Here is an 18,537-nt window from a genome sequence, read left to right as displayed (position 1 = left end):
AGGCAGCAGAACGTTCTCCAAGGCGTCTCCAGACTGTCACGTCTGTCACATGTGCTCAGTGTGAACCTGCTTTCATCTGTGAAGAGCACAGGGCGCCAGTGGCGAATTTGCCAACCTGTGGACGTCGGGCCCTCATACCACCCTCATGGAGTCTGTTTCTGACCGTTTGAGCAGACACATGCACATTTGTGGTCTGTTGGAGGTCATTTTTCAAGGCTCTGGCAGTGCTCCTCCTGCTCCTCCTTGCACAAAGGCGGAGGTAGCGGTCCTGCTGCTGGGTTGTTGCCCTCCTACGGCCTCCTCCACGTCTCCTGATGTACTGGCCTGTCTCCTGGTAGCGCCTCCATGCTCTGGACACTACGCTGACAGACACAGCAAACCTTCTTGCCACAGCTCACATTGATGTTCCATCTTGGATGAGCTGCACTACCTGAGCCACTTGTGTGGGTTGGAGACTCCATCTCATGCTACCACTAGAGTGAAAGCACCGCCAGCATTCAAAAGTGACCAAAACATCAGCCAGGAAGCATAGGAACTGAGAAGTGGTCTTTGGTCCCCACCTGCAGAACCACTCCTTTATTGGGGGTGTCTTGCTAATTGCCTATAATTTCCACCTGTTGTCTATTCCATTTGCACAACAGCATGTGAAATTTATTGTCAATCAGTGTTGCTTCCTAATTGGACAGTTTGATTTCACAGAAGTGTGATTGACTTGGAGTTACATTGTGTTGTTTAAGTGTTCCCTTTACTTTTTTGAGCAGTGTATTTACCCTCAGTCAGACTGTATGTGAAACAACTATGATGCTGGCAGTGATAAACAAAAGGGTCATCTTGGCTTCCTGTGGTGTGAGGTCGTAGTTAAGCCATTAAGCTTCTGTAAGTGCTCAGAGCTAAAAGGTCAGCAGAAATACAAGATGGGGAGGGAAACTAGGAAAACAGCAGCATAAATGTTTTGTGTCTGTGTTTACGAAGTAGGATCAATATTCATAACCGGATCTGTATTGATGAGAGTCTCGAGCTGTCGTTGAGGTATTGGATGCGAAGGGGCAGTAAATGTGTCATAACGTTTTGTTGACCCTCTTCGCTTCTTAAGTGCCGTAAACAGCTAATGATGACTATTAGTTAGTTAGTTAGTTAATTACCATATCAGTAGCATCACTAGCGTGTGAGACAATCATACTGTGTAAGGGTGAGTGGGGTCAGTGATAAGGTACTGTATTTACAGAGCGAGGGTCTGAAATGAACTTTTTGGTCAACTAGATTTTACGGCTCTTAAATCAAACAATTTCACAGCCGTTTTCCTTTTCATTTGACACAATCTTTCACTCAGTTTCACCCTTCTCTTATAAATAACATTGTAGATTGAATCTTATATAATATAAACTTTATTTATATAGCACAATCCATATGGTATTTCCTGTGTAGTGTACACGACAACATCGGTTTAACATTATCTAGAAGTAAGTAGGAGGCCCACCTGATAGAGGACGACACAGAAGAGGAACAGCACAATGTAGAGGATCTTGTAGACCATCACCTTCCCGGAGAAGCTGACCACAAAGAACATGGAGCAGCAGAACAGGATCCAGTACTTCACCAGGGTTCCCTTGACCGCTGAACCTAGCATCTCCATTATGAGGGAGGTATCACCTTCATCCGCTAAGGGAGAGGATGAACACAACATAGAACTGGTTCAAAGGGTCAAACACCTCTGTGGGTTAGAGGACTGTTAAGTGAAGAATGTTACAGACACCTGGGTACAATATAATTTTCATTTCTAATGCATTTGTTACTGTATTAGAGAATGTGACTTTATCAGTTTGAATCCATAAAGTATGCATAAAAGGAGAAGAGTCCAGACGTGGTAGCACTTTGACTTCATCCAGAGACTCTTCTGACTCCTTCAGATCCTGCTCTTCCTGTTTCTCCTTCAGTTGTTGACGGAACAGAAGCAAGAAGCTAAAGGCGTAGAACACCTTGGCTCCCAGGTGGACGCAGGGTGCTGGGTAACTGGCCATGTCAAAATCTACCAGCACAGCGTGGGCTAGGTCAGGGTAAAGCTCGTCCCTCCGCAGCCTCAGACTGCTCAGGAAGGCAAGCAGTAGCAGCACGGTGCCGTACACTGCCAGGAAGGGAGCACTCATCATGGCGTAGCGCCGACGGTCACGCATTATCCAGATCAGACACGACCACACCAGCAGGGCAAACGTCAGCCAGCTGTTATAGGTGATGCTCCACACCTGAGGGGTTGAAGGAACACAGGACACAGGGATACCTAGTCAGTTATCCAACAGCTGCCTTAATCGACATCCACATCTTCAGCACCCGGGGAACAGTTTAACACGCCTTGCTCAGGGGCAGAACGACAGATTTTTTACCTTGTCAGCTCGAGGTTTCCATCCAGCAACCTTTCGGTTACTGTCCCAATGCTCTAACCACTCGGCTACCTGCCGCTGACACTCTACACATCTTAAATACATTCTTAGAAAAATGGGTTCCAAAAGGGTTCTTCGGCTGTCCCCATAGGAGAACCCTTTTGGGTGCCATGTGAGAACCCTTTGAGGAATGGGTTCTACATGGAACCTGAAACAGTTCTACTTGGAACCAAAAAGGGTTCTTCATAGGATTTTGCTATGGGGACATCTGAAGAACCCTTTTAGGTTGTAGATAGCACTTTTTTTCTCCTAGTGTAGTTATATAACCACGTTTATGTTACAGAGATATGAAGATAATTGATCTCTATTCAGTTAGACTTTTAAAGGAATTGTTTTCGGAAAGTTCATTGTTCAGTGACTAAAGTGGTTTACCATCATGATGATGAGTGCGCTGACGTAGCTGTGCTTCATGATGAACAAGCCGAACACAACCAGTCCACTGGGGCCAGGAGGGGTGGGACCAGTCTCTGTATCACTCATAGACACCTCACTCCTCTCCTTCTCTTCCTCACTCATCTCTTTCAACTCCTCTGACTCTGAGAGAGGAGAAACAGCTGGAGGAAGGAGTTTATAAGAGTTTCTATTGCATATAATTGGCATATTTTACTGTGTCAGTTTCTACACTAGTGAGGGATATTTATTCAATATCAGTTTACTACCATTTATTCATGACTGGGTAAGATCAAAATATTCAGGTAGATATAAATAATACGCTAACACTTTATTTGGATAGTCCATCTGTAGATTCTCTACAGACTATCAGTAACATTTAAATTATTTACTAACCCTAACCCTAGCTCAAACCCTGACCGTAACCTTTAATTTAACCCTAAACTTAACCCTTACCCTTATTCTAAACCTAACCGTAACCCTAACTGTAACATTAGCAAGCAGGTGCTTATCAACAGATAAGCATTCCGGACTATCCAAATTAAATGTGACCAAAACAATGTGACCATCTACCTTGTGAGGGTGCCAAGTCTATTCCTTCATATTGTGGTGGAGGGTAGCAGTTTGTATATCCTGCCGCTGGCGCTCCCATTAGGGACCCCATCTCCTGTCCTCTCAGGTCATGCCATGATCTGCTCATCAGTAAAACCATTGGCTGCAGAGGAAAAACTGTTTACTATGAATTTTGTCTTTGAAGATAAGTGATGCACATCAAATTTACAGTATCTAACCAGACATTTAAAGTCTATTTAAAGTAGTTATAACAACAACAATTTGGGGTACATTGGGAGAGCAGAAAGTAGTTCATGTACCTCCTCGTCTGGCATGTACGCTTCATCATCCGTACTGGTCAGTAGCTGTGATAGACAAAGAAAGACAACTGTTCAAGAAATCTGTAGAATCATGTTGGTAACACTACAAGAGGCTAGATTGGGAAATGTAGAAGATTTTAACACCTCCAATCTGTCTCCTGAGATGAATAAGACCTTGGAGAAGCTGGGTGGATCCTCAAGGGATTCTACTGGACTCTCAGACTTCTCCAGAGTATCCTGGCAGAAATACACCGACAGCACCATGAAATGACAGACACACAATGAACACGTCCAGTAAAGCATAAACCAGCAACTTAAACCCCATTTTTTTTCATTTAACAACTCATTGGCTGCATATGAAATGGCACCCTATACACTATATAGAGTCCTAGCCATATAGTGGTGAACTATTTTTATTTTTATTTTATTTCACCTTTATTTAACCAGGTAGGCAAGTTGAGAACAAGTTCTCATTTACAATTGCGACCTGGCCAAGATAAAGCAAAGCAGTTTGACACATACAACAACACAGAGTTACACATGGAGTAAAACAAACATACAGTCAATAATACAGTAGAAAAATAAGTCTATATACAATGTGAGCAAATGAAGTGAGATAAGGGAAGTAAAGACAATAAATAGGACATGGTGGCGAAGTAAATACAATATAGCAAGTAAAACACTGGAATGGTAGATTTGTAGTGGAAGAATGTGCAAAGTAGAGATAGAAATAATGGAGTGCAAAGGAGCAAAATAAAGAAATACATACAGTAGGGGGAGAGGTAGTTGTTTGGGCTAAATTATAGATGGGCTATGTACAGGTGTAGTAATCTGTGAGCTGCTCTGACAGCTGGTGCTTAAAGCTAGTGAGGGAGATAAGTGTTTCCAGTTTCAGAGACTTTTGTAGTTCGTTCCAGTCTTTGGCAGCAGAGAACTGGATGGGTAGGCGGCCAAAGGAATAATTGGTTTTGGGGGTGACCAGAGAGATATACCTGCTGGAGAGCGTGCTACAAGTGGGTGCTGCTATGGTGACCAGCGAGCTGAGATAAGGGGGACTTTACCTAGCAGGGTCTTGTAGATGACCTGGAGCCAGTGGGTTTGGCGATGAGTATGAAGCGAGGGCCAGCCAACGGAAGCGTACAGGTCGCAGTGGTGGGTAGTATATGGGGCTTTGGTGAAAAAACAGATGGCACTGTGATAGACTGCATCTAATTTATTGAGTAGGGTATTGGAGGCTATTTTGTAAATGACATCGCCGAAGTCGAGGATCGGTAGGATGGTCAGTGTTACAAGGGTATGTTTGGCAGCATGAGTGAAGGATGCTTTGTTGTGAAATAGGAAGATGGCATGTATCAGTTTATTCTAGATTTAACTTTGGATTGGAGATGTTTGATGTGAGTCTGGAAGGAGAGTTTACAGTCTAACCAGATACCTAGGTATTTGTAGTTGTCCACATATTCTACATAGGGAATAGGGTGCCATTTCGGACACAATCAATAACTTAGGCCTCTTAGTTGCATTGGTGCCTCAGTCTTAGTTAAAGTACCTCCTCCTCCTCAGTGATGTTGACCCACTTGTGCAGCAGAGCCACTAGTGTGTAATAAAGGAGCAGCAGCACCATGGGGTTGGTGAAGACAGGCCAGCTGATGTCTGGCTGCAGACCCAGACTGTATGGCTCAGTCTCATTGGTTTGGATGACCGCTGTTATACCAAACAGCCTGAACAAAATCAGAGAGAGATGCACCAGATCGGTTAACAAACAATATTCACAGTGGATAGATGGCATGTATCAGTTTATGAAATTGAACAGGGATTTGTGTATGTCTGTGTCCAGTGTAGTAGAGTGTGTCATTATCTTCTATTTCAACAATATGAATAAATACAATACGTTTTTCAGTGGCTGGGTTTCAGCCCGCAAACCAATATGGTAAAAAGGACTGTGTGTATCTGTATAGTCAGTGTCCAGCCAGTATCCTGTGATGCTACATCCTGGTCCCGTGGCCCTACCTGGCGTAGATGTCCTGTGGGGGTACGATCTGTTGGGCCAGGGGCAGCTGGTACAGGTAGAGGCTCAACAGGTGACCGGCGCTGAATATAGCCATCATCACACAGAGGGTACCGAAGAGCAGCAAGCTGAGGGAGTGGAGAAAAACCCACCACCACACCAGGCACAGGAACGTCCCGAAATACACCACTGAGGTCAGGGAGGGCAGAGCGATGCCTGGTACATGGGGATAAGCACCAGTCAAGGGGAGAAAGGAGAAGATTATGGTAGTGTAGGGGAGCAGATAGTAAATGAGTTGCCTTAATTTGGCTGGGCTATACAGCGGAGAAGGCTGAGCCAATGCAAGACTTTGAGGTTGGCTCGCAAGAATAGTACATAAGAGTCCAAAGTGACTTCTTTGAATGCAATGAATTAGATTACAATCCACAGCAAGGAAAGGAAAGCCTTTTGAGATGTACCTGCCAGCCCTAGTAGTATGGTGACCACTACTTTCCCTGCTGTGTTCATGATGGCGGACAGCAAGAGGCGCAGTCCAAGGGAAAATGCCATGAACTTCTGGACAAACTGAGGAAGGGCTGCCGGCACCTCTATGCTTTCATCTGAGCTGTCATAAGACGAGCCGTCTGTGACTTCACTGCCAACCTCAGACTCTGAGTCGGACATCTCCACATCCTGCTTGTCAAAAGAGCACTAGTTTGACAGACATAACAACATTTTTACTTTGTAACAGATTCAATCTAAAGGAGTTCCATGTTCAAACCAGTAGAGAAGAAGTGCTGAAATACTGCATTAGAAAGTGATGCGCCTCACCTTCAAATTCTTTACAACATATTGGAATGTATGATGTACATTCTAACACTCTCATTTAAAACAATAATGGTTCAACTTCTGTGTACTGTGAATTGAACAAAAGAGGCAGGTGAAATTGGCCATGTGCATACCTCAGGGTCAGAGGGTGCGATACAGTTCTGGTTAAGTTGGGGCGTGGGGCGCAGCAGCTTCCTGATCAGACGCAGTATGAAGAGCGCTGACAGGAAGAGCCCCAGATCAGGGGCTAAGAGACGCACAATGTTCCCTGCATCCACCAAACTGAACCTGGGGACACAACACACAACAAGTGATTAACAACACCCACATTAGAAAAAACACCAAAGTCCGTTTTTGAAAAGTAAAGAAAATGTTGCCCTACCGTACAATGCCCAGATGGTAGAGAATATTCTCCCAATATTCGTTCTCTGTTGAACAACAAATAGAAATCAAGTCTCGTCTTATCAGCAAAATTCCAAAGCAACATCCACCCTCATAAATGTTTTCTTGAATGAGTAAGTTCATTATACTCTCCGTGTATGAAAACGCTAAAACAAACATCTGTCTCTCTTTTGGTTGCTGTCCAGCAGCATCTCAGAGTATTTGTTGTTAGTAACTCAGTGAGCCGATAGAGGCTGGTGTTATCTTACCATACTGAGGCACGTAGGCAAAAGTGATCTGCATGAAACACTGGAGAGACAGAAACGTCACGCTGGTAGAACAAATGAGCAGCAGGAACGTCCCTGTTTTTCCTTCAGAAATAGAAGACCAGAGACACAGATTACTGGGGGGAGAATAGAAGAGAATGGAAACTTTACTTTCAATTTTTGTGAGAAATAATATGTCTTTCTTCCTATTCCCTACCCCTCCAAGACACATACAAGGTATTCAGATCAGCCAGTCGGTATTCTGTTATCAGAGCATTGGACTCATAACCAAAAGGTTGCAAGATCAAATCCCCGAGCTGACAAGGTTAAAATCTGTCATTCTGCCCCTGAACAAGGCAGTTAACCCACTGTTCCTAGGCTGTCATTGAAAGTAAGAATTTGTTCTTAACTAACTTGCCTGGTTAAAAAAAAAAAGAATGACAAAATGAAACTGCATGTAATTAGGCTGTTTCTTTTAATGGCCTTTTTTACTCAATTTTCCCCCATCTTAATGGCTGAGGCTAGTGGTAGAGTCTACTGTGGGAATGCAGATACTATAGGTCTCTGTACTTACAGATACTATAGGTCTCTGTACTTACAGATACTATAGGTCTCTGTACTTACAGATACTATAGGTCTCTGTACTTACAGATAATACAGGTCTCTGTACTTACAGATACTATAGGTCTCTGTACTTACAGATACTATAGGTCTCTGTACTTACAGATAATACAGGTCTCTGTACTTACAGATACTATAGGTCTCTGTACTTACAGATACTATAGGTCTCTGTACTTACAGATACTACAGGTCTCTGTACTTACAGATACTATAGGTCTCGTACTTGCAGATACATAGTGAGCTGTGCTTACTAAACGAGGACGGTCACATTCTGCCTTCCCAAAGGATGCCTAACAGCAGTATTTAAACCACAGAGTCATTCTGTGTCTTAAGAGCAGTTTCTGTGATTGATAGTTTAATAAAGTAGGCTTCATGGTTCTGGATTCCCCTGAACAGCAGAACAAATCCAATCAAAAAAAGATAACAGTTGTACTTAACAAAGACATTTGGTTTCAGTTTAATTGTGTGTGTACATCGAATAGATACAGAATCTATGAAGACAAAGATTTATAATGCTCTTTGAAATTTGTATGTCTTTTCTTTATATTAAAGGGTTGTTCTTGAAATGTTAAAATATTCAACACCAACAAAAGCAAACAATTTCCTTTGTAGGCAACAACCGAACAGAACAGAGCTGTAAGACATCAGTGGCATATTTACAGAGGCTGACCCCTATAATTAAGAGAGAAGAGTGAAAACAAGTCCTGGTGGAATGGTGCAGCATTAGCTGAGCCAGCAGATGGGCTTCCGATGCCCGGGTTTTCACTAAAAGCTTTGTTTCATTTCTGCTCTACTAAGTGAAGGCCGGTCAATTCTGCTTCAGTATGATGTGTTTAATCTCTGCACCCCACCCCTGACCACTCAACCCAGGGGTGGTGTCATATTAGCAAGACAGAGATTGAAAAATGATCAACAAAGCTTTTAAAGAGAAAAAGGCTAACAGTCCAGCATGCAACCATCTCGCAAACGCTGACACCACAACATTTCATCCCACTACAGTATGTAATTAGTAGGTTATACATTATAGATCGGGGCATACTGGCTACATCCCTTTACAAAGTACACAGACAATGTTTTAATTCATCAACTTTATTGATAAACATACAATAGAATGCACACATGTTTGTATGTTGGTCAATATGAGTTGAGGAATCACACAAACTTGCACACACAACACACACACACAAGCAACACACTGCAACACTCTCAGAAAAAAAGGGTTCCAAAAGGGTTCTTTGGGGAGGGATAGGGTTCTACCTAGAACTGTTTTTATCTGAAGAACCCTTTTTGGAAGACAAGGGTTCTTTCTAAGGCAAAGGGTCCTACCTAGAACCTTTAACATCCTACGATGATTGTTTGGAAGGCAAGAATGATTTTTTGAAAGGCAAGAAGGGTTCTTTGGAAGGCAAGAAGGGTTCTTTGGGAGGCAAGAAGGGTTCTTTGGGAGGCAAGAAAGGTTCTACATGGAACCATATTTCCCAGCATGCTCTATTGTGGGTTATTTTCAGAATTGTTTGTTTTAATATCTGTGTTTTTGCATGTACATTGATTGGTTGATACATTTTATGATACACAAAGATAAATAACCTTTTTTTAAACTAATCCAATCTGTTAGTACTTATTACACACAACTTATTATGCCCGTTACTGGGATTGTAGTTCTAGTTTAGATGATTGAGGTAGTCTCTGTATTCAATCTTCCCTACCCTAGCAGTCATTCTGAATGCAGGTTGCGGATGATAAAAAAAGTCAATTTGTTGGATATCCTAACTCTGGCTAGAATCCAGTAGGAATTACACATCTATTTGCAAGCCAGCATAATGTGACTTCCAAGCCTAATGTGTTAGGGTATAAGCAGGCCCTCAAATAAAGGCATTTTGATATATCTAATTATTGTTCTAAAGAATGTTATTTTAAAGGCTAATGAGGCGGGTGGAACCATTCATAGACGGTTCTAGGAAGAACCCTCCAAAGATAAAAATGGTTATCGGTAGAACCCTTCATAGATGGTTCTAGTAAGAATCTTTAGATTATAAAATGGTTATTGGTAGAACCTTTCATAGAGGGATCCAGGCAGAACCTTATACAGAGGGTTCTATGAGAACCCTACATAGAGGGTTCTAGGTAGGAACCTTTGCAAAGGTTAGCACCAAAAAGGGTTCCCCAATGTGGACAAACCGAAGAACCCTATGGGTGTAATTTAACAATATTCTGGAAATAATAGACAGGCAGCCCAATAAACATGAACGTTAAAATGATTTGTCTCCCAAGGGCCACATTGATCAAACATGGTGTTTATTAGCAAACATTAAAACATATAGAGGACCCTGTAGCATAGAACAAAAGACAGTGTAACTTGGAATAAAATGTGCCTTATTGTTTATAGTCTAGAACTTGAGGTGCCATTTCAGACCCAGTGGTGTTCCTCTGAGGTCTTACCTTGCATGGAGGTGAGAGAGGGGTTTGGCAGCAGGGGAAGGGTGAGCAGGAAAAGGAAATACACCACAGACAGACCATTGTACCGGAAGGATGACGCTATGGAGAGATAACAAAGATTTTACATGGATGTTTATTTGTATGTACAATATAATATCTAGGTATATACTGACATTTTTGTCTTGGGTGCTGTATTTTATGTGATTGTTCATTATGTTGAGTCCATCTTACGGAAAATCCAAATATGCACAGTTGAAACAGAAACCCATAATTAAACAACAGCTGCTAGAAATAAATAGCCTACTGTTTCATCCATCAAAGAGAAAAGGGATTGGTAATATAATGCTCTGATCCATTGCACCTACTAGTACAAAATGCATACGTGTTGGACTGAACAAAGCCCCATCACACGGTTAACAAGTAGCTAGCTAAAAAATAATGCTGCTTACTGGTCACACCACATTTTATTTTATTGTTGGTCTTCTTCGACCAACAATGCCAATGAAACTGACAACAAAATCATGGATCCTAGTCTGAACTTAAAACTTTTAATAATACAAAACACAAAGTATAATTTAATGAGTATTATATTTCTTTCTTATTGAAATGACTTGGAATCTTGATTTGCTTTACTTGATGGTGAGGTAGAAAATACACTTAAAAAAATACAATTAACATGGAAAATGTGTCTTAAAAGAGAAAGGCAAAAGTTTCCCTGTTTGTTTATTTTTCCTTTCTTATACAACAGCTAAATAGATCATAAAATGATCTGCAATAATATTTTGGTCAGAGTTGATTTTGTTTCCTTGATTTAACATTATGAGAGGCATGGCCAGTTGTCAACATGCTCCTTTGGAATACTCAGAAATTATGTAATTTAAGGGCAAAGTGAAAATTCCACAATCTGAAAAGTTCAAAGTTATCTGATTTTAGTGCACAATTACACACATCTCTGAACTCACATGCTCAATATTGTACTGTTGAGAACAAAACAATACAATAAACATACTATTCAACAACTCAAACATTTTATTTCCCATTACAGTTTTATGGCACAATTTACTCAATGACTACTTCTCACATTATTACAACGTTTCTGTGTCCACTCAAAGAATTACCATCAGGGGAAACAAGAAATAATGGCTTAATCTGCCCATTCCCCCAGACAACATGTCTCACATACATCATCTGTGCTTTTTGTAAAGTATCCAAAACGGTGTTTCTAACAGCATTCTTTAAGCACTTTATAAAAGCAAAATCTCTCAATTGAACTGGAAAAACCACTGCTATGACATAAATAACTAACAAGTCCACCATCCTGCTGTACCTAACACTTGAATTCTTAACTTACATTCTTCCAAACCCAACTTACCTGCAAGCAGAAGAAGAGGTAGTACTAAATTATAGAGTATCCCCACCACAATATCCCCCGCCATGTCTCCTTAGCATGTGAGAGACACCCAGCTTTCTGATCAGACTACTCTCTAGGCTGCCTGTGGCTGTAGGTAACTCCCGTCCTCTGACACATTTCCCTACGGCAGACACACTGGCTTGAACAGTAGAATCCCAGACCTCAGCACACAGACAGACAGGACTGGAAAGACCAGGCACAGTGATACATTGGAAGAATGATCCCACTCAGCGGTCCTGATTTAGAGGAGCTTCAGTCAAAATGAAAGGAAGTTCCAAGACAAAAGGAGCAAGAACTAAATGGTGTTTCGTTGGTTTTAGATGCAGATGTGTGACTCCCTTCCTCAGTCTCATTTTGACCCCCTCTTTCTCCATCTCTCTCTCTCTCTCTCTCTCTCTCTCTGAGTATTCATTAGGCAGAGCAAAATCATACACTTAGTCATAGATGTGGCTAGACTATTTCACTTTGTGGCCATTTGTTGGTATTGTCAATTACTGTTACAGAGACCAAGCTATACAATACAAATAAAATATGGGACATTGATGTGTTTTATTTAAGCTCTTGACTGGCCCATGTATTTTATTGCATCTCATCATAAGTTTCTGCTGGTGAGGGGAAGTGTATCTAAAATTCCTGGCCGTAAGGCCATTAAGAGCCAGTGACTGCGGCAGCAGCGCATGGTGAACACAACAAATTGTCTCAGTGGAGAAACTAGGCTACACATCGTGTTTTTTTTTTTACTAGGGACTTTTAGTAATCAGGTCATTCAATTCAATTAACGTGCACCTTCAAATATTGGAGTTCTAAACTAATCCAATCTTAGATCAACACTGAGATCATGGAATATGTTGTTGAATATGAAGAGATCTCACTGACGTGGCAGACTGCCAATTCTGGCAAATGACAGATGGACGGGTCCATCTTTAGCCCAGTGGGCCTGCCCGGGCCGATTTCTGGTCCTAGTCTGTCCCTGACTCAATAATAGAGCAGGTCCCTTCAAAGTAAATCAAGCATGGTGTTGATACTGTAAGCACATGTGAAGCTCTGAGGGGAAACATTTCACTGTTAGTCAATGATCGGAGCAATAAGGAATAATTGCAGTTATCGCAGGGATATTTATCAAGCTATAGCAAGACAATTATTATGTGGATTTTAATTAACAGACATTTTTGTAGAGGTTGATACATTTTCATTAGGGCAAAAGAAGTCTGAATTTTCAAAGTAGAAATGACAAATTTTAGAATCCTTTTAAAACTCAAATACACTACAAGTTCGCATTTGCTGCTGTGCAGTGCAGAAAAAATTATCAGCAAGAAAATAGTGATCAAATTAAGATACTACATTTGTACTGTAGGTGTTCCTTTTGTCCAGGTGGGAAAGGGCATAGAGATTGCATAGATCTGTTCGGGCGGGATGTGAATTGGAGGTTGTCCAAGGTGTCTTGGACGATGAGCTATAACCAGCCTTTCATAGCATTTCATGGCTACAGATGTGCATGCAACGGAGTCACAGTCATTTAGACAGGTTACCTTTGGCGTTGAAAATGTCAGTGAAGACACTTACCAGCTAGAGAGAGCATGCTCTGAGTATGCGTCCTGGTAATCTGTCAGACCTATAACTCATATTTCTGTGTGAATTTGGTTGGGTCCATATTGCAGCTTCAAAGTAACTGTCCAGTGTTTTGGCGCTCTTAGTTGCCGGGGACTTTAATGCAGGCAAACCTAAATCCGTTTACCTCATTTCTACCAGCACGTGACATGTGCAACCAGAGGGGGAAAAAAACTCTAGACCACCTTTACTCCACACACAGAGACGCATACAAAGCTCTCCCTCGCCCTCGATTTGTTAAATCTGACCATAATTATATCCTCCTCATTCCTGAAAACAAGCAAAAACTGAAGCAGGAAGTACCAGTGACTCGCTCAATACGGAAGTGGTCAGATGACGCGGATGCTATGCTGCAGGACTGCAGGACTTTTGCTAGCACAGACTGGAATATGTTCAGTCTGTGGCATTGAGGATTATACCACCTCAGTCATCGGCTTCATCAAAAAGTGCATCGACGACGTCATCCCCACAGTGACCGTATGTACATATCCAAACCAGAAGCCATGGATTACAGGCAACATCCTCATTGAGCTAAAGCACATATGTCAGAGTCAAGGCCCGCGGGCCACATCCGGCCCGCAAGAAGGTTTTTTACGGCCCCTGGGATGATCTTGATTTATTATTAGAACCGGCCCGCAGCAAGCCAGCAGCCCGCAGATCTTTTACACGCACCAATACTACATTTCCCACAATGCAAAGGTGACGCACCGAGCAGTAGGCTGCTTCATTTCAATATTTATTGGCACAGCAGTCGTCAGCATCACAGTAAAATTAACTTTCAGATACCCATCAAAAATGGCAAAACGGAAGGTGGATACTGAGAACCGGGGGTTTCAAACAAGGTGGGAGTCGGAGTATATGTTCACGAAGGTAGCTGGAAAACCTGTGTGTCTTCTGTGTGGAGAAAGTGTGGCGGTACTGAAAGAGTATAATCTGAGACGACATTATGAAACGAAACACGCGGACACACACGCGGACGCAACTGTCAAGGCCAGTTTTATTTTGGCAGAAGAGATCGCTAAATCAGCCCGGCCATTTACGGAGGGGGATTTCATCAAAAACTGCATGATTAAAGTTTGTGACGAAGTTTGCCCAGAAAAAAGGCAACTCTTTTTAAATGTGAGTCTGAGCAGAAACACCATTGCCGAGAGAGTAGACCAGTTGTCCATCAATCTAAAAGAGCAGCTTGTGAAAAAGGGAAAAGATTTTATTGCATATTCCTTGGCTGTGGATGAGAGCACCGACATTTCTGACATTGCCCAGTTGTCAATTTTCATCCGCGGAGTGGACTCCAACCTAAGCGTGACAGAGGAGTTTTTGGCTTTACGTCCTATGCATGGCACAACTACGGGGCATGATTTGTATGAAGAGGTGTCAAGATGTGTAAATGAGATGGAGCTGCCTTGGGAAAAACTCGTGGGTTTGACAACCGACGGAGCACCTGCGATGTGTGGACACAGGAGCGGACTGGTGGCGAAGATACGGGAAAAGATGCAAGAGGAAAACGCGACAGGTGAGCTGACAGCTTATCATTGTATCATACACCAGGAAGCGTTGTGCGGTAAAGCCTTGAAAATGGAGCATGTAATGAGCATCATCACGCGCACAGTTAACTTTATCAGAGCCAAAGGTTTGAATCACCGCCAGTTCAAGGCATTTCTGACGGAGTTAGAAACGGAGCATGGTGATTTGCCTTATCACACAGAGGTGCGATGGCTAAGCCAGGGAAAGGTGCTTCAAAGATGTTTCGAGCTTCGTGAGGAGATTTGTCTGTTCTTGGACAGCAAAGGGAAAGACACAACACAACTCCGAGACGAAATGTTTCTGTGTGAAATGGCTTTTCTGTGTGACATTACGAGTCATCTGAATGCAATAAACTTGCAGCTGCAGGGTCGGGATCGTGTCATCTCTGATATGTACAGTACAGTGAAGGCATTTAAAACCAAACTGACTCTGTGGGAGACGCAGATGCGGAAAGAAAATTTGAGCCACTTTCCCAGCTGCCAGACCATGAAAGAGAAGCTCTCTACCAGTGCGTTCCCGAGCACACAGTTGGCTGATAAAATAGGTATGCTTGCCGCTGACTTTCGACGCCGATTTGCTGACTTTGAAGCACAAAAAAGCAGGTTGGAACTGCTCGGTAACCCATTTGCTGTTGACGTGGAAAGCTCACCACCAAACCTCCAAATGGAGTTGATTGACCTCCAATGCAATGATGCACTGAGGGCAAAATATGCGGCAGTGGGTGCTGCGGAGTTCGCCCGTTTCCTCCCCGGCACAATGCCCCAGCTGCGCATCCAGGCTGCTCAAACGTTGTCTATGTTTGGCAGCACATACCTGTGTGAACAACTGTTTTCTTTGATGAACCTGAACAAAACATCACACAGAAGTCGACTTACTGCTGAACACCTCCACTCAATTCTGAGGATTTCTTCAGCTCAGAGCCTTACCCCGAACATTGATGAACTTGTGGAAAAGATGGGACACCACCAAGTATCACCCTCAACCTCAAACAAGTGAACATTACTGTGCAATCACATATTTAGAGTTTTTACTCAGTTCAAGTTTAAAAGTTAAAATTTAATATTTGTTTTCACTGCATGTTACTTCTCCTTAAACAAAGTGTTGTTTTTGATTAATAGATTTTTGCACTTTATTTTTTTGTATTTCAATCCAATTATATTTTAAAAATATTTCAGTTGAGTGGATGATAGAAAATTGCTATTATTGTTTTTTCTTTGAAGTAAATTTAGCCCACTTTTGCTAAAATAGAAAATATAGTCTACTGATGGTGCCTTGAATACCGGTTTCTTTCATTTAATGTTCATGTTATGGGGATATTTATATAAAGGAAATTTGTCTTTTGTGTCTGTTGAAAATTAAAGATTACTGACAGAGCCATAAGAAAATATTGCTTTATTTATCTGATCATATTGTAATATATTTGTTAGGTTTTCAGTAGGTTCAATTAGGTTCACTAGACTATATGCGTCATTTAAACATTTTTCAATGAACATTCGAACAGTCCGGCCCTCGTCTTGTAGCTGATTTTTTTATTTGGCCCTCCGTCCATTTGACTTTGACACCCCTGAGCTAAAGGCTAGAGCTGCCACTTTCAAGGAGCGGGACACTAATCCGTACACATAAGAAATCCTGCCATGCCCTCAGACGAACCATCAAACAGGCAAAGCGCCAATAAAGGATTAAGATTGAATACTACTACACCGGCTCTGACACTCGTCAGATGTGGCAGAGCTTGAACTATTATGGACTACAAAGGGAGACCAAGCCGCGAGCTGCCCAGTGACGCGAGCCTACCAGACAAGCTAAATGTCTTTTATGCTTGCTTTGAGGCAAGCAACACTGAAGCATGCAGGAGAGCACCAGCTGTTCCGAATGGCTGTGTGATCACGCTCTCCGTACCCAATGTTAGCAAGACCTTTAAACAGATCAACATTCACAAAGCCGTGGGGCCAAACGAATTACCAGGACGTGTACTCAACGCATACGCTGACCAACTGGCAAGTGTCTTCACTGACATTTTCAACCTCTCCCTGCCCGAGTCTGTAATACCTAAATGTTTCAAGCAGACCACTATAGTCCCTGTGCCCAAGGAAGCGAAGGTAACCTGTCTAAATGATTACCGCCCGTAGCCATGAAGTGCTTTGAAAGGCTGGTCCAGGCTCACATCAACATTATCAGCCCAGATACACTGACCCACTCCAATTCGCATACTGCCCCAACAGATCCACAGATGACGCAATCTCAATTGCACTCCACACTGCCCTTTCCCACCTGGACAAAAGGAACACCTATGTGAGAATTCTGTTTATTGACTACAGCTCAGTGTTCAACACCATAATGCCCACAAAGCTCATCACTAAGCTAAGGAACCTGGGACTAAACACCTCCCTCTGCAACTGGATCCTGGACTTCCTGACGAGCTGCCCCCAGGTCGCAAGGGTAGGCAACAACACGTCTGCCACACTGATTCTCAACATAACAGTGGTAGGCCTGATTAATGACAATGAAGAGACAGCTTATAGGGAGGAGGTCAGAGACCTGCAGTGTGGTGCCAGGACAACAACCTCTCCCTCAATGTGAGCAAGACAAAAGAGCTGATCGTGGACTACAGGAAAAGGCAGGCCGAATAGGCTCCCATTAACATTGAGTGGAGCGGGTTGAGAGTTTAAAGTTCCTTCGTGTCCACATCACCAACTTTTGCAGGATCTGGGGACCCATGCAAATATTTTCAGTACCCAAAAACATATTTGGCATGGGTCCCCACATCCTGAAAAAGTTCTACAGCTGCACCATCAGGAGCATCCTGAACGGTTGCATCACCACCTGGTATGGCAACTGCTCGGCATCTGACTGTTAGGCGCTACAGAATGTAGTGCGTACGGCCCATTACATCACTGGGGCCAGGCTTCCTGCCATCTAAGACCTATATGCTAGGCGATGTCAGAGGAAAGCCCAAAATACTGTCAAAGACTCCAGTCACCCAAGTCATAGACTGTTCTCTTTACTACCACATGGGAAGCGGTACCGGAGCGCCAAGTCTAGGACCAAAAGGCTCCTTAAAACCTTCTACCCCCAAGCCATAAGACTGCTGAACAATTAATCAAATGGCCACCCAGACTATTTACATTGAATCCCCCCATTTGTTTTTTACAGTGTTGCTACTCGCTGTTTATTATCTATATATAGTCACTATATCCCTACCTACATGTACAAATTACCTCGACTAACCTGTACCCCCGCACATTGACTCGGTACCAGTACGCACTGTATATTCGTTATTGTTATTTTATTGTGTTACTTTTATAATTTTTTACTTTAGTTTATTTGGTAAATATTTTCTTAACTCTTTATTGAACTGCATTGTTGGTTAAGGGCTTGTAAGTAAGCATTTCACGGTAAGGTCTAAACATGTGTTATGACAAATAAAGTTTGATTTGATTTGATTTCCAGATTTCTTTGAAATATGACCTATAATTAGTTACAATATGAGTGAGATAGTTTTGTTTCCAAACATAAACAAATAAAACAGCTCTTCTGTGTTGGAATGGTGTGGGCTTATATCGGTAATAAAAAATATTCAGACAAGTATACCGCTGATTGGCCAGCTCATCCTCCTCAGGAGGATGACATCATCCTTTATATGGACATAGCAAGCATTTTTTAAATGGTCTGTTTGAGATACAAGTTTGAGGTCAGGTTTTTGAAGTGTTTTTTCTTGAATTTATGCTTTGTCCACAAATAGGAATATATGATGAGTCAGCAATATTATTTGGTTAACAGC

General features: G+C 42.3%; 1 protein-coding gene across 1 annotated transcript in view; it reads right to left on the bottom strand.

Moving 5' to 3' along the window:
- LOC139367350 (piezo-type mechanosensitive ion channel component 2) overlaps positions 1 to 11,649 on the bottom strand; it is a 36,688-nt gene extending 25,039 nt beyond the window's left edge. The window contains exons 1-14 of the mRNA XM_071105555.1: positions 11,586 to 11,649; positions 10,217 to 10,312; positions 7,160 to 7,261; positions 6,892 to 6,937; positions 6,644 to 6,797; positions 6,161 to 6,377; positions 5,705 to 5,918; positions 5,244 to 5,415; positions 3,842 to 3,934; positions 3,698 to 3,742; positions 3,399 to 3,540; positions 2,808 to 2,989; positions 1,862 to 2,240; positions 1,478 to 1,659 (exon numbers count right to left, since the gene is read on the bottom strand). Coding sequence (XP_070961656.1) covers positions 1,478 to 1,659; positions 1,862 to 2,240; positions 2,808 to 2,989; positions 3,399 to 3,540; positions 3,698 to 3,742; positions 3,842 to 3,934; positions 5,244 to 5,415; positions 5,705 to 5,918; positions 6,161 to 6,377; positions 6,644 to 6,797; positions 6,892 to 6,937; positions 7,160 to 7,261; positions 10,217 to 10,312; positions 11,586 to 11,649 — 2,088 coding nt within the window. The remainder of the gene's footprint in view (positions 1 to 1,477; positions 1,660 to 1,861; positions 2,241 to 2,807; positions 2,990 to 3,398; positions 3,541 to 3,697; positions 3,743 to 3,841; positions 3,935 to 5,243; positions 5,416 to 5,704; positions 5,919 to 6,160; positions 6,378 to 6,643; positions 6,798 to 6,891; positions 6,938 to 7,159; positions 7,262 to 10,216; positions 10,313 to 11,585) is intronic.
- Positions 11,650 to 18,537: the final 6,888 nt, after the last annotated feature.

The sequence above is a fragment of the Oncorhynchus clarkii genome, chromosome 16 (genome assembly GCF_045791955.1).
Source record: "Oncorhynchus clarkii lewisi isolate Uvic-CL-2024 chromosome 16, UVic_Ocla_1.0, whole genome shotgun sequence".
Classification (NCBI taxonomy): Eukaryota; Metazoa; Chordata; class Actinopteri; order Salmoniformes; family Salmonidae; genus Oncorhynchus; species Oncorhynchus clarkii.
The sequence above is the reverse complement of the archived record's forward strand: the minus strand, read 5'-3'. Positions and strand labels throughout refer to the sequence as shown.